This window comes from Macadamia integrifolia, unplaced genomic scaffold (genome assembly GCF_013358625.1).
Source record: "Macadamia integrifolia cultivar HAES 741 unplaced genomic scaffold, SCU_Mint_v3 scaffold264, whole genome shotgun sequence".
Classification (NCBI taxonomy): Eukaryota; Viridiplantae; Streptophyta; class Magnoliopsida; order Proteales; family Proteaceae; genus Macadamia; species Macadamia integrifolia.
In genome coordinates, this window is record NW_024868851.1 from 106,145 (window position 1) to 118,170 (window position 12,026).

The 12,026-nt window shown below is 37.0% G+C and overlaps 1 protein-coding gene across 1 annotated transcript; it reads left to right on the plus strand.

The window, feature by feature from the left end:
* Nucleotides 1-516: 516 nt before the first annotated feature.
* On the plus strand, nucleotides 517-7,157 carry LOC122066937 (signal recognition particle 9 kDa protein). The gene is made up of 5 exons (XM_042630773.1): nucleotides 517-735; nucleotides 2,121-2,198; nucleotides 2,336-2,404; nucleotides 6,503-6,596; nucleotides 6,849-7,157. The coding sequence occupies exons 2-5, from the start codon at nucleotides 2,127-2,129 to the stop codon at nucleotides 6,923-6,925; spliced, it is 312 nt and encodes a 103-aa protein (XP_042486707.1). The 5' UTR covers nucleotides 517-735; nucleotides 2,121-2,126; the 3' UTR covers nucleotides 6,926-7,157.
* The last annotated feature ends 4,869 nt before the right edge of the window (nucleotides 7,158-12,026 follow it).

Consider the following 12,026-nt stretch of genomic DNA (forward strand, 5'->3'; position numbering starts at 1 on the left):
CCTTCTTTTTATATCTGTTTCATTTTTGGGATAATGTTCTATGCAAGGGAGCGCAGCCTCCACCGCTCTCTCTCATCCAATTTCCAACGATTCTCCGATTTCGATCAGAATTGGCACTGACAGATGCAATATCCGATTCCACTTTTTAAAACCTTGTATTCAATCCATCTTCTTTCACTAAACCCCTCATTGGTGAATTGATTGCTCTTCAGGCTGCTTTGCTTGAAGCTATTTTAGAAGATTTTGACAAGCTGATTGTGGAGTTAGACAACAAGGATGTTGTCACTTATCTTCAATGTAATGCTCGTCAATCGCTATTGGAGATTAGGCCTATTTTGGAGGATATTATGCATATTTTCTCATATTTTGTTACTTGTAATTTTGTGTATGTTCCAAGGGAGAGTAACAACATTGCAGACTCCTAGGCTAAGAGGGCCCTGTTGCCGTCCATAATATGTGGGACGATTTGACCAAATTCCGATCCATTGATATTGAAGACGTGTCAATCTCTATCCATGAGTAGTTCACGTAGTCTATGAATATATTGCCTTTTCCATCCCATCGGTTGGGGTTCTTTTACCAAAAAAAAAAAAACTCTCTCTCTCTGCGTTCGATTCCCACACCGTCCCCTTCGTTCGCCCTCCCTCCGTCGTCATCGTCTCTGAGACTCTGCAACTGCGGCAGCGGTGTGCGACGGTCGACTTCTAGAGCCGACGATCTCTTCGCTTGAAAAAGGTTAGAATTTCTCTTTCTCTCGCTCTGTCTGTCCATCTCTTCTTCTCTCATTTAACCAATACCAGATTCTGGATTTCGGCCAAAAATCAAAGCTTGTGTACTAGAGGGGGCAAACTATTTTTCTATTTCTTGGACCGAGGGAAACGCTTCGCTTCATTGAAACAAGAGTGGGAATTAATATAACCAAGGGAGGAATTGTTTTTAAATTTGAAATTCAATTAGAAGAACCCCATAAAGTGCAGGTGGCTTTCTTGATCTGGATTCTGGACTGTTCAATTGATGAGCCAGATCTTAAACAGAGCATTGTGAAATAATCAGGTACTAGTTGGCGACCCTCCCATCTTTTAGCTTAATAAATTCCTCAGCTTTCTGGATGATTGGTCAAATTTTGGATTCTTAAACCAAGACAAGAGGCGGCCGAAATATCTAATGGCTGCAGTTGATGAATTACGAATGCAGTGAATCACATTGTAAATAGGGTTTGGCTGTAATGTGTCAGAGATGTAGGTTTTGTTAACTATTTACTAAGAATGAAGAATTTAAGATCAAAGATCCATTATTGGTTAAGGGTATAGAGAAGATGGGTTTTTTCCAGATCAATAACTTTTTAGTTCATGGATGGACAGCTATCTGTAGTAGTTTATAGATGGGAGGCATTGTTTGGAACCTTTAACGTAAGTGAAGTGCACATGGAGGTGAAGAAAAACAAAACAGCTAAATGTACAATTTCTGTTAAGTACTTATTTCCATGGTGCTCTCTCTCCTTGTGCTTGGGAGCAATTGTACTGTTACTTATTTTTCCTTTGGGAAATTATCTTTTCATAAAGTATGTTATGACTATGAGAGTGTTTAGTTGGTTTTATAGGTATTGATTGAGGTGTTGGAAAATAATATCTCTACTTACATTTCTAGTAGGTTATGGTGTAATGTTGTCTTTTAGCCTGGAAATCATGCAATTGGACAAGGGTATAAGTAGCTTGTATTGAAACACCTATGTTTACATCGTTGCAGACTTAGTGTTGGAAAGTTTGCTCCAAGTAGTGAGAGGCTTTTAGTGTATATGCATTTTTCTTGGATGTTATAGTTGCTTGGAACTTTGGATGCGGGCATTTAAGCCTGTTTTTCTGTTTCAGATTTTTTTGTTGTTCTTGAAATATTGACCAGATTTTTGATGGTGTTGTTCATATTCTGAGCCATTTTAAACACGTTCGTGGAGTTGTTTTTTGTTTTTTTGTTTTTATTTGTGTGTGTGTGTGTGTGTGTGTGAAACAACGGGGAGAAGGACAAGGGAGACTCCAGAATTCACTATATAATAATAATCTCTTGTTAAATCTCATCAAGAAATCCTTTGTTTGTTAATCTGTTGCTATCTTTTGCTCTTTTAGGTCAAGATGGTGTACATTAGCTCTTGGGATGAATTCGTGGAGAGATCCATACAGTTGTTTTGTGCGGATCCTCAATCTGTATGCTCTTTCCCTTTTCCTTTATTTACTCCTGGGTGACCAATAGTGAGTACTACTCTGAGGGGGGGGGGTGAAACTTCACCCCTTCCCCATTAAGAACTGAAGAATGTTTTATCTCTGTTGAATCTTGAAAACAGTCAAGGTATGTTATGAAGTATAGGCATTGCGATGGGAAATTGGTTCTCAAGGTCACTGATAATCGAGAGGTATGAACTCAGTACTTCTTCTTATTTCCTTAAATTTCTCATCTTTAGATTGATTAAATCAAGGAATTAGGTCTTTTTGCAAGCTAACAAATTTACGTAGAACTTTGACATGAGTACCCTTTCCATTTATTGTGCTTTGGTTAATCCTGTTGGCACAATATATCTTTTATTTGTAATTTTTGTCTCAATTTGTTCCTTACCATTGGGAACAGAAAAAGATCGAGCCGGGAATAGTAAGAATTAAAAATGGTTACTTTTCAAGTATTAGATGTGATTAACATAGAAAACGGAAAAACAGAAAGCACTAGTGGTAGTGGAAACCTGTTTGTTGCCCATTTCTTCTGCTCAAATGTGGTGACCTTAATTGAATAAGGAACTTACTATCGAGGTACTGACTTTCAGGTGGTAGCGTTTTGCCAGAGATATTTGTTAGTCCTTCTAATTGTCCTACGTTTTGGTGTTGGGTTGAGCACCTCCCCCCCCCCCCTCTAATGTAGGACTAGGATTTGACAACCAAACCAGCCCCAAACTGCAGGAACTTTTAAACTAAGAACAACCAAAACTAATAGCAAACTTATAGCAGAAAATCAGACTTCGGCCACAAACCAGAATTGATAAACGATCTCAATGAATAGTAACCAGAAAATAAATCAGCAGCAGTCTTAGGATTAAACCAGAAATTTTAATAACAATATAACACCTCCAGCAGGTTCAGATCACAGATGCTAATAGTCCAGAATGTCACAGTAACACAGAACAGAAAGCATAATCTAAATCTGTGCAGATTTGACAATCGGCCAGAACTGCTTGACAGTTCACTTCAACAGATCCAGTGGTTTGATTGACCCCAAAATTGGATCGATCCTCCCTCTGGATGGGATTATCCTTCGATCAGAATATGGAGGCCATCGGATGGCTGGTTCTCCAAAAACAGCTAGGCCGATAGGAAGGAAAGTAGAGAAAACCAACCCAGAAATCTGCAGAGAAGTTTGATCACTTACCTGAATTGCTGGAGAAGAGAATCCAATAAAAAAACCAGATAAGAAAAGACTCACCCGGACTTCTCGCCGCAGAGTGTCGATCGGATCACACACCAATCCCTAACCCTTGATCAGACACAAAGGCATAGCCATGGAGAAAACCCAGCGGCAGCAGCATGAAGCTTCTCTTTTTTTTTTAATTGTAAAAATCGTCTCCCTATGATGAGAGCTCTCCTTTATTTATAATAATGATGGGGAGAGTTTACAAGTAATAGTAACTCAGAGTTACTAAATCTGAGTTACTAAAAATTGATTACAAGAAGTTACTAAAAATTGGAAATTAGAATCTAATGAAAATAGAAACTAGTCTAGACAGAAATTAGAAACTAACAATGACTTGAAATTAGAAACTAATTTAGGTACTGAAATTATAAACTAATTTAGGTACTAAAATTAGAAACCAAATAACCCCATCTAAAAAGGAAACTAAAGAAAAGGAAACAAATCACTGAATCCGGTATGCAACCTTAGAACCCCTAGTTTAGACCCATAAAAGGAGCCCAATACACTCCAAACCACGTGGACTGAAGGCCTAACACGTATACAACCCAACCCTAAGCTTATTCTTAATAAAACAAGCCTAATTTGGTGAAGAATCTGCATCACCCCCCCTCCTTTTTTTCTTTAATAGACATTGTAACTTCTGGTAATCCATCAATTATTTAGAATACCCATTAGACATGCATACCTTTGATTCTGCAGACAGGATAACCGTTGGGCACAAGGTGGATGCCAGTGTTATTATTAATGGAAATCTACCATATGAATGTAAATGCAAAAATTGCATGATGAAGGTGAGAGCTGCAAAGATGCTGTTGCAATACTCTTTTAATGTAGTAGCTAAAGACATTCTATCATCCATTCCCTTTGCTTTGAGGTCATCCAAAAGATAACCAATCGGCAGATGAGCTTACAACCTGCAATCATGATGCAAGGTTACCACAATGTAGACAGGCTATGGATAAGACTGTTTTACCTTTTAGGCTTGGGTTGACAAGCGGAGCAAGGCCTAAATACCCAGCTTAAAATTCACCATTTACTTATCAGGTTAGAAACTTCAGGTTGTTAGTGAGTTGTGTGTACCCAGGCTGGTCAGGTTTGAGTAAGGGGTCGAGATCCAAGTGTGCAATCCAATGCATTTATTAGTTCAGATTAGAAGTGTATTGGTATGGTCTTGGCAAGATGTTTTGTTTTGTGTCAGTTGGGCAAGTCCGGACTTCTGGCTCTTCTCCATTATTATGTTGCTTGCCAGGATCTGGTCCAATTAATACATTGTCATCCATTGTGGTCTCTGTATTGATTTGTTGGATAAATATTGGCCGACATACCTATTCCAGTTGAAGTCAAGAACTGGAGAGAAACTCAATCCTTGGATCTATACTCATGGACGGCATTTGCCCTGTGCATCATTTCCCCCTACTTGTATGCGCACTAATGTTTCTATGGTTCTTGATGCCCTTTTGCCATTGGATATGAAGAACTGTTGACATTAGGGTTATAACGATGTCTGGCTTTGGCTGCAGTTATGAGGGTTTGTTTTTTTTCTCATGATTCTAGAATTTAAACTCTAGGATGTTTTATGTCTCACAATTCCTCATCTCTTTGACAGAAAATGATTAAACCAAAAGAAAAGAAAATGAAACAGAAGTATGGATTTTCAAATGGGACTGAAGAAGAGTTCCAAATGTTCACCCTTTACCCCCTAGAAGTTATTCTCTTTCTTTTTGCACTTTTACTTGTTCTGGTGTTCAGTATCATTAGTTAACTTTCATTAGAAGATGTGAGAAAGAGGCCAGTCAGGGCAGGTTATGGGCCTGCACCAATGGTTTCAGAGGCGAAGGAGACAGAAACTATTAAAATATTGGTTAAGAAATTCTTGCAATTTTCACTAGATGAGAAGTAGTGGCATCCAAAATCTTCACATAATTTGCCAGTTGTACACGGTTGATGTAGTTTAATTTCTGGAAAGGTGGGAGGCTTAGAGGTGGTGTGTGATCTTTGAATTGTAATGGTCATGTCTTATACATCTAGAGATAAATCATATGCTTTGGTAGGAGTACAAGAATGCATAAAAGGTGGAAAGCCGTAAATTGTCCAGACTCAACTAACTTTCCAAACTGATTGATGATTAGATGGGGGTTGAACTTTGGGTGCATTGTAATGAAGGGATTGTTACAACCGCTTATCCCAAAAGCTCGAGCTGTTAACTGAATGCTACACTAATGTATATCAAGATATGGCAACAGGGATCGTGGTTTTGATGGTTACAGCTTTGTTCAATGAGAGATATAACTTAGTACTATGCATTTTTCTGTGGCTCTGGTGATGCAGGTTGTGAGGGAGCAGGGAGGCTACCATTTATTAATGCTTAGGTTTTAGTTTGCCAGATATCCCATGTCCGTATTCTCTTCTTATTTTGGATCATGAATATTGTTCAATCTTTTTAAAGATCATCACATGACTCATTGTGAGATGATTTATTTTTAGAAATCCGTATACTCATATTTTCTGCATCATCAACAATATTCTATGTCTACTACCCATTCGAAGAGTACATTATTACTTTTTTTGGAAGGCTCAACTCATATCAACCCAACTATGAATCCATATCAGAACTAAATGGAGTTTGCTACATGAATGCTGTTCTGTTATACCAATCCAATCTCTGTTAATATCTCAAATTAGTCTTAACTGCCCATTCTTTTCGAACTCTTTCAGCCGTTCATTTTTGGCTTTTACTTCATCTAATCTTACAGCTTTCAACTTGCACCAATCACTCTTACTGCTGGACTGTTCTAGTCCCATGTCCTTGTTAAACATGACCAAACCATCTTAGTCAACTCTTAGGAAGAATAGTCATGACAATAGGCATGGTTGTAGTTGACTTCATGAAGCTTACATGCTTAATGCTTTCGTAATTCTTATGGCAGATCTGTTTGGGTTGAACCGTACTTTTCGATGAATTCCATTGTTGCAAAAAAAAAATTTCGTCAGATCTCTTTTGTTCAATTCAGTGGCAAATGATTTTATGTTTTCTGATTTCTTTGTTTCTTTCTAGTGTCTCAAGTTCAAGACAGATCAGGCACAGGATGCAAAGAAGATGGAGAAGCTCAACAACATTTTCTTTACCCTAATGGCTCGGGGTCCTGATGGTATTAATCTTCTTATTTATCTTACTTGTAAATTGTTGTTGTTGGTGTAAAAAATGGTGCATTTTTCCTGTTTGGTACTGGTATGATGCTGTGCCAAAGAATGCTGCTATTCCCTTTGTTTCAGCTGCAAAATTATGCAGCCAGGAAGCCAGGGTGCACTTCTTTCTCATTTCCGTATTGCTTCCAAATTTTAGATTTTGGTTTAATGAATTCTGACATGGAATTGCTCTGCAATTGAACTTTTCTTTGCAGCGGATATAACCGAAGTATCAGGAAAAGAACAGGCAGAAGTGCAGCCAAGCAAGAAAGGAAGGGGAAGGAAACAGTAGTAAGTGCTGGATATAGAAGAATCTAGGTTTGAAAAAATACTTGGAGGTTGGAGAGATATTTCATGCATATCTCTGTTGAGCCACTAGATGCAGTCAAGAATTGACCAATTTTTTTTTTTTTTTGGCGTACACTTACATAGGGTTTTTTCAGTTCCAAATCAAATCATTCTCATACTGGAATGTAAAGAAGTGAATCTTCATGATCATCAATGAGCAATTTTTGGTTTTTTTCTTTGTCTTGCAGATTTCTTTCATTTCTAATTAGTGATAGCTCAGCTTATAAAATTTGGACGATTATATGACTTTCAACCTGCGTTATGTAAGCAATATTGTATTTTCTAAGCTATTTCAAGTTCTGGAAATTTTATATTTCCATCTGTCTTCCTTTATTTATCTATCCTTTTTTTTTTTTTGGGGTGGGGGTTGGGGGGGGGGGGGAGTCGGGAATGATTCGGTTTAACTGGAAAGAGAAACAGGTGTGGTTGTGGTGTGAGGGGCAACAGATTATTTTATTTAATTTTTTTTTATCAACTATGATGTGAATGGACAGGTTAACCATCATGATAGCAATATTTTATTTTTATGAATATAGTTGGAGAAATTCTGAGAGAAGAGGAAGACTCTTTATAGGCTGCTACTGACTCGGAAAAAAGTATAATGTTCTTAAAACTTTTATCTGGTGGCTAGAAATGCATCGAGTTTTTGAGTGGATATGTATTGTGGGCGTGGTAACTAGCGCAAGAAGAGAACTGTTGAGGTAAGCTAATCTTCGATAATGGTGGTTTTGCATTAGTATCCCCATGCTCTATTTGATTATTAGGATGGGGAAGGATTGGAATGACTGAATGAGGTGCTAATCGAGATGATTATCAGTCTAATCATCTATGGTGTGGAATCAGGAAATACAGTGTGATATTGTATTCTCAAGAAAACAATGTCAAGATCGAAGAGTAAAAAAAATGCTTCTAGTAGTCATGGTGATGAGGTAATTCTGGTGTGGGATGAAGGCTAACTAATGAGGTCCGTGTGAAGCAAGTGAAGGTTCTGAAACAGTGATGTGGATGACAATGAAGATGTTGTAAAGAGATTATTAAAATAAATGTATGCTAAATAGAACTAGGAGGGATAGGGTGAAATAGGGTGAAGAATGAACGGGTTAGAGCCAATTTGGGAGTTGTTCTGATTCAGGGCAAGCTTAGAGAATGTCGCTTAAGGTGGCTTGGACATGTTCAGCGTAGACCTTTGAATGCTTTGCAAGGAGTGACCAAATCCAGATGGAGGGAGTAAGAAAAGCTAGGGGCAGGCCTAAAATGATCATTGAAGAGTTGGTTAGGAAGGACATGCAGAAGCTTCATCTAGATCTAGTATGACATCAAATAGAACTGTTTGAAGGGAAAAGATCCATGTTATTGATTGCTTTTAGGTGAGATATCCCGGAGGTGTGGCTTTGTTTCCTTTCCCTTCTTTTCCCCCTTTCTTTCCTTCACTTTTATTTTGCAAATTTGTCCATCAAGGATTCATGTAGCCGACCCCATTTAGTTGGGATAAGACTCTGTTGTTGTTGTTGTTTAATAGAATCTGGCTTTTTGATAGATTACTGTTGTAGAAATCTGGCTTTTGATAGATTGCAGTTGTAGAATCTGTCCATGATCACCATTTCTTTTTTATATTCTTGTTTTGTATTGCATTTAATTTGGTCTTGTATCTTGATACAATTAGGGTGATTCTTCCTTTCCAGAAAAAGTTTTTCCAAGCAGGAGATCTGTACAGTCCCTCTCCAGACTCCAGGCCTCCCCTCCTCTCCCCACCCCACCCCACCCCACCCCACCCCACCCCACATTTTAAGTGTATTTGTGCAAGGCCAGAACATACTGGGTTGGGCATTTGATGAGTGATGAAAGGGCCGAGCCAAAAGCCCGGCCTAGTGTAGTTAAAATTCAAGCCCGGATTTCAGCGAAAACGAAATCTAGATCTGCCAATAGCATCCCAAAATTCATTTCATGGCTGATTCTGGGAATAGTGGGGTAAGGTTTTTGTAGTCTGCTCTTACTTTAAGTAAGAAGACTGGCTTTGGTACTATAGTTTTAAATATCAATATTGGATCATCCAATACATATAAAACAAGATAGAACCTGTTCAATCTGTGCTTAGGCTTCAAGCATTTTCTTTACTTGGCTTTCTATAACTTTTTTGTATTTCCTCCTTCCTCTTTGGGGGGGGGGGAGGGATACTTAAACTTTGTATATTATTATTATAAAATGATGAAGCACATTTATTCCTTTTAGGATTCCTTGTATATGTCTTTACAAGCTTCTCCACCATAAATTTAACAATCAGATTTATCATTTTTTAAGGATCAGGAATATGTTTTACCTTTCTTTCCTTTTCTTTTCATTATTAAAGATAAAGAAGAGATTTCATTAGAATACACAGAAAAGGGAGAAGAGGAGGAGGAGGGAAATACAACTAGATTTCCACTACTTTTTTTTTTTTCCTTTTTGAAGCTGGCTCTTTTACTAGCTAGGAGGGAAGTGAGCTCCATTGTTAAGGGTTTGAAAATAGTTGTCAACCAGCCATCTTAATCTCACTAGCTTCATCATTGCCCCTACCAAAAAGATAACTTCTTATTAATGTTGGCTTGTGGAATAAAGATTCTAGAATGATTTAAGGGATGGTAACTTTTGAAGGGTAGGGAAGAATATAGTTACCTTGATTTACTAGGTTCTCCTTTGCCTTAAAAGTAGTTAAAAAAAAGGCCAATGTGATCTAGAGTTTTTTAAGGGTAGGGAAGAATATAGTTACCTAGATCTACTAGGTTGTCCTTTGCCTTGGAAGTAGTAAAAAAGAGGCAAATGTGGACTACAGAAAGAAAAGGAACTCCGTTGAAACATTACTACTTACATTGTTTATTGGGGTTGTTTGGGAATTAGCAACAAAAGCAAAAAGAACTTCACTAAGAAAGAACGAGAAATGAGGTGTCTAGAGTTTGGGGCCATGGTGGTACCATTTATTATGGGTCTTGTTGCCCTTCTTCAATCATGTACGTAGTCTCCCATCCAAAGGCTTTAAAGCCATTGGGTCTCACTTACCCTTGAGTGGGTGCTCTCTAGTGTCTGTTATATCATTATCATGATTAAGACCAAGATCATCTTTGTCTAAAGCCTGAAACCATCATGATTGAATGATTTTAGTTCATCTAAAGTATGAGAAATATATCCAATCCATGCATTACTTTTGGAGCTTTGGAAGCCACAATGATCCTTTTTTTCTTCACTGTTCACTGCTTCAGATTACAGCTACTCAAATCTCCCTCTCTCTCTCTCTCTCTCTCTCTCTCTCTCTCTCTCGTATTCAGGAAGAGGAGCGTTGTGGAGAATTAAAAAAACTCCCATATTTTCTGGTGAATTAGAGACTTACTTGTTGGTGACAGGGGTTATGATGATTTGTATTCCATCGTTTGCATAAATGGGCTAATTCCGACAGACCATTGAGAGGGTTTAATAAATTACCTGTATAGGATTTTGCTATTTATTTATAGTGAGAGTTGTTCCCTTGTAAGTAAAATGGAGAAAGGTGTGAGGAGCAGTTGTAACCATATTCTCTATTAATAGTGAAGTAGATCTTATCTTACCGTGGACGTGGACAACCTTACCAAATTACATAAATCCTTATGTTCAATTATGTGATTTTTTATTTACGAATTTCATTATTTTCTACTTCATTTTAGGTTCTCGTTTTCTACATGAGAGGATCTAGTGTTTGCTTGCAAGACATGATTCTTCACAGTTTGAGTCTCAAGAGTCCAGACCAAGCTATTTCCTTGCGGTGGGTTTCTTACATTCTTCCTTTCTTCCAAACAACCCTTTGTTGCAAAAAGAGTCATCTTTTTCCAAGGAAAGAAATTTCTTAAGAAAGAAAAGGAAAAAGAGTAGGCAAATGTTGAGTTACAAAGAGTGACAACAACTAGGATTATCTGTCCCTAAAGTATAAGTGTATAAGAAGAAAAAATAATCCAAAAGTAAGTGTTTGGATAGCTTGACTTCTGTAAATTAATTTGTTATTGCATGAAAGATGCCTCATGTCTTCATTGCAATGGAAAAGGGTTGCTTAGCTACTTAAAAAATAAACAGTTTCCCATTTTGATTTATTGGGATGGTTACTTCTGCACTTTCCATGTTCTATTCTTAATCCTTTTTCTCTTTTGCTAGTTTCATGTTAAAGATTCTCTTTAAGTGGATAGAGATTTTCAAATACAATCTTGTTTCAAGAACTAGCAACAAGGGGAATCAACTTTTGGGATTTGTTTATAGTTTTTGTAAGCAAGAAGGATCTCAATTAGAAAGCAAAAGGAGGTCTATTGTTTTGTATGTGTCTATACTTGTCAAGCCCATAAAAAAGAGTGAGGGGGAACCTCTTCGCAAAAGAAGGGTATCACATCCACAAAGCTATTATATATGCTGAGTTCATTTTCACCGGTTTTCATTAAACCCCATCAAAGAAGATATCTTTCTTTTGACCCTTCTTGTAACTCTTTGGGACAGATGCAATTACCCTCTAAGAGTATATTATCATTTATAAACTATTGGATCAACTTAGGCTTTCTTTGGTATGATTTCTATTTGTATTTATTAACTATTTTTAAAAATTATTTGTGACAATAAATTTTGGACCACAAATAGTATTCGTTTGATTACTTTTTATAAAATAGAGTATATAATAAGAAAATAAGTTTCAGTTTTCACCTTCAACTTTGAGCTTCGAGCGAGAGAGATGATAGATTTGTGGTTTTTTTATTGGAAAAATATAAAACATACTGAAATTACCTATTTACTATTGATTTTGAATAGTTTAGTACACATGCTCATTTAAGGTAGCAAAAAATTAACACAAATGATTTATTACCACAAATCACAAATAGCTTGAGAGTAATTTGTGATTTGTGATTTATTCTAATTTATTATAAATAGAAATAGGTGCTATAAATTATACCAAACACTTGTAAAAATAGAAATAAATCAACTAAATACAAATAGAAATCAAACCAAAGAGAGCCTTGGTTATAGACCTTATAATGAGGGTTTCCATTTGTACACTTTAAGCT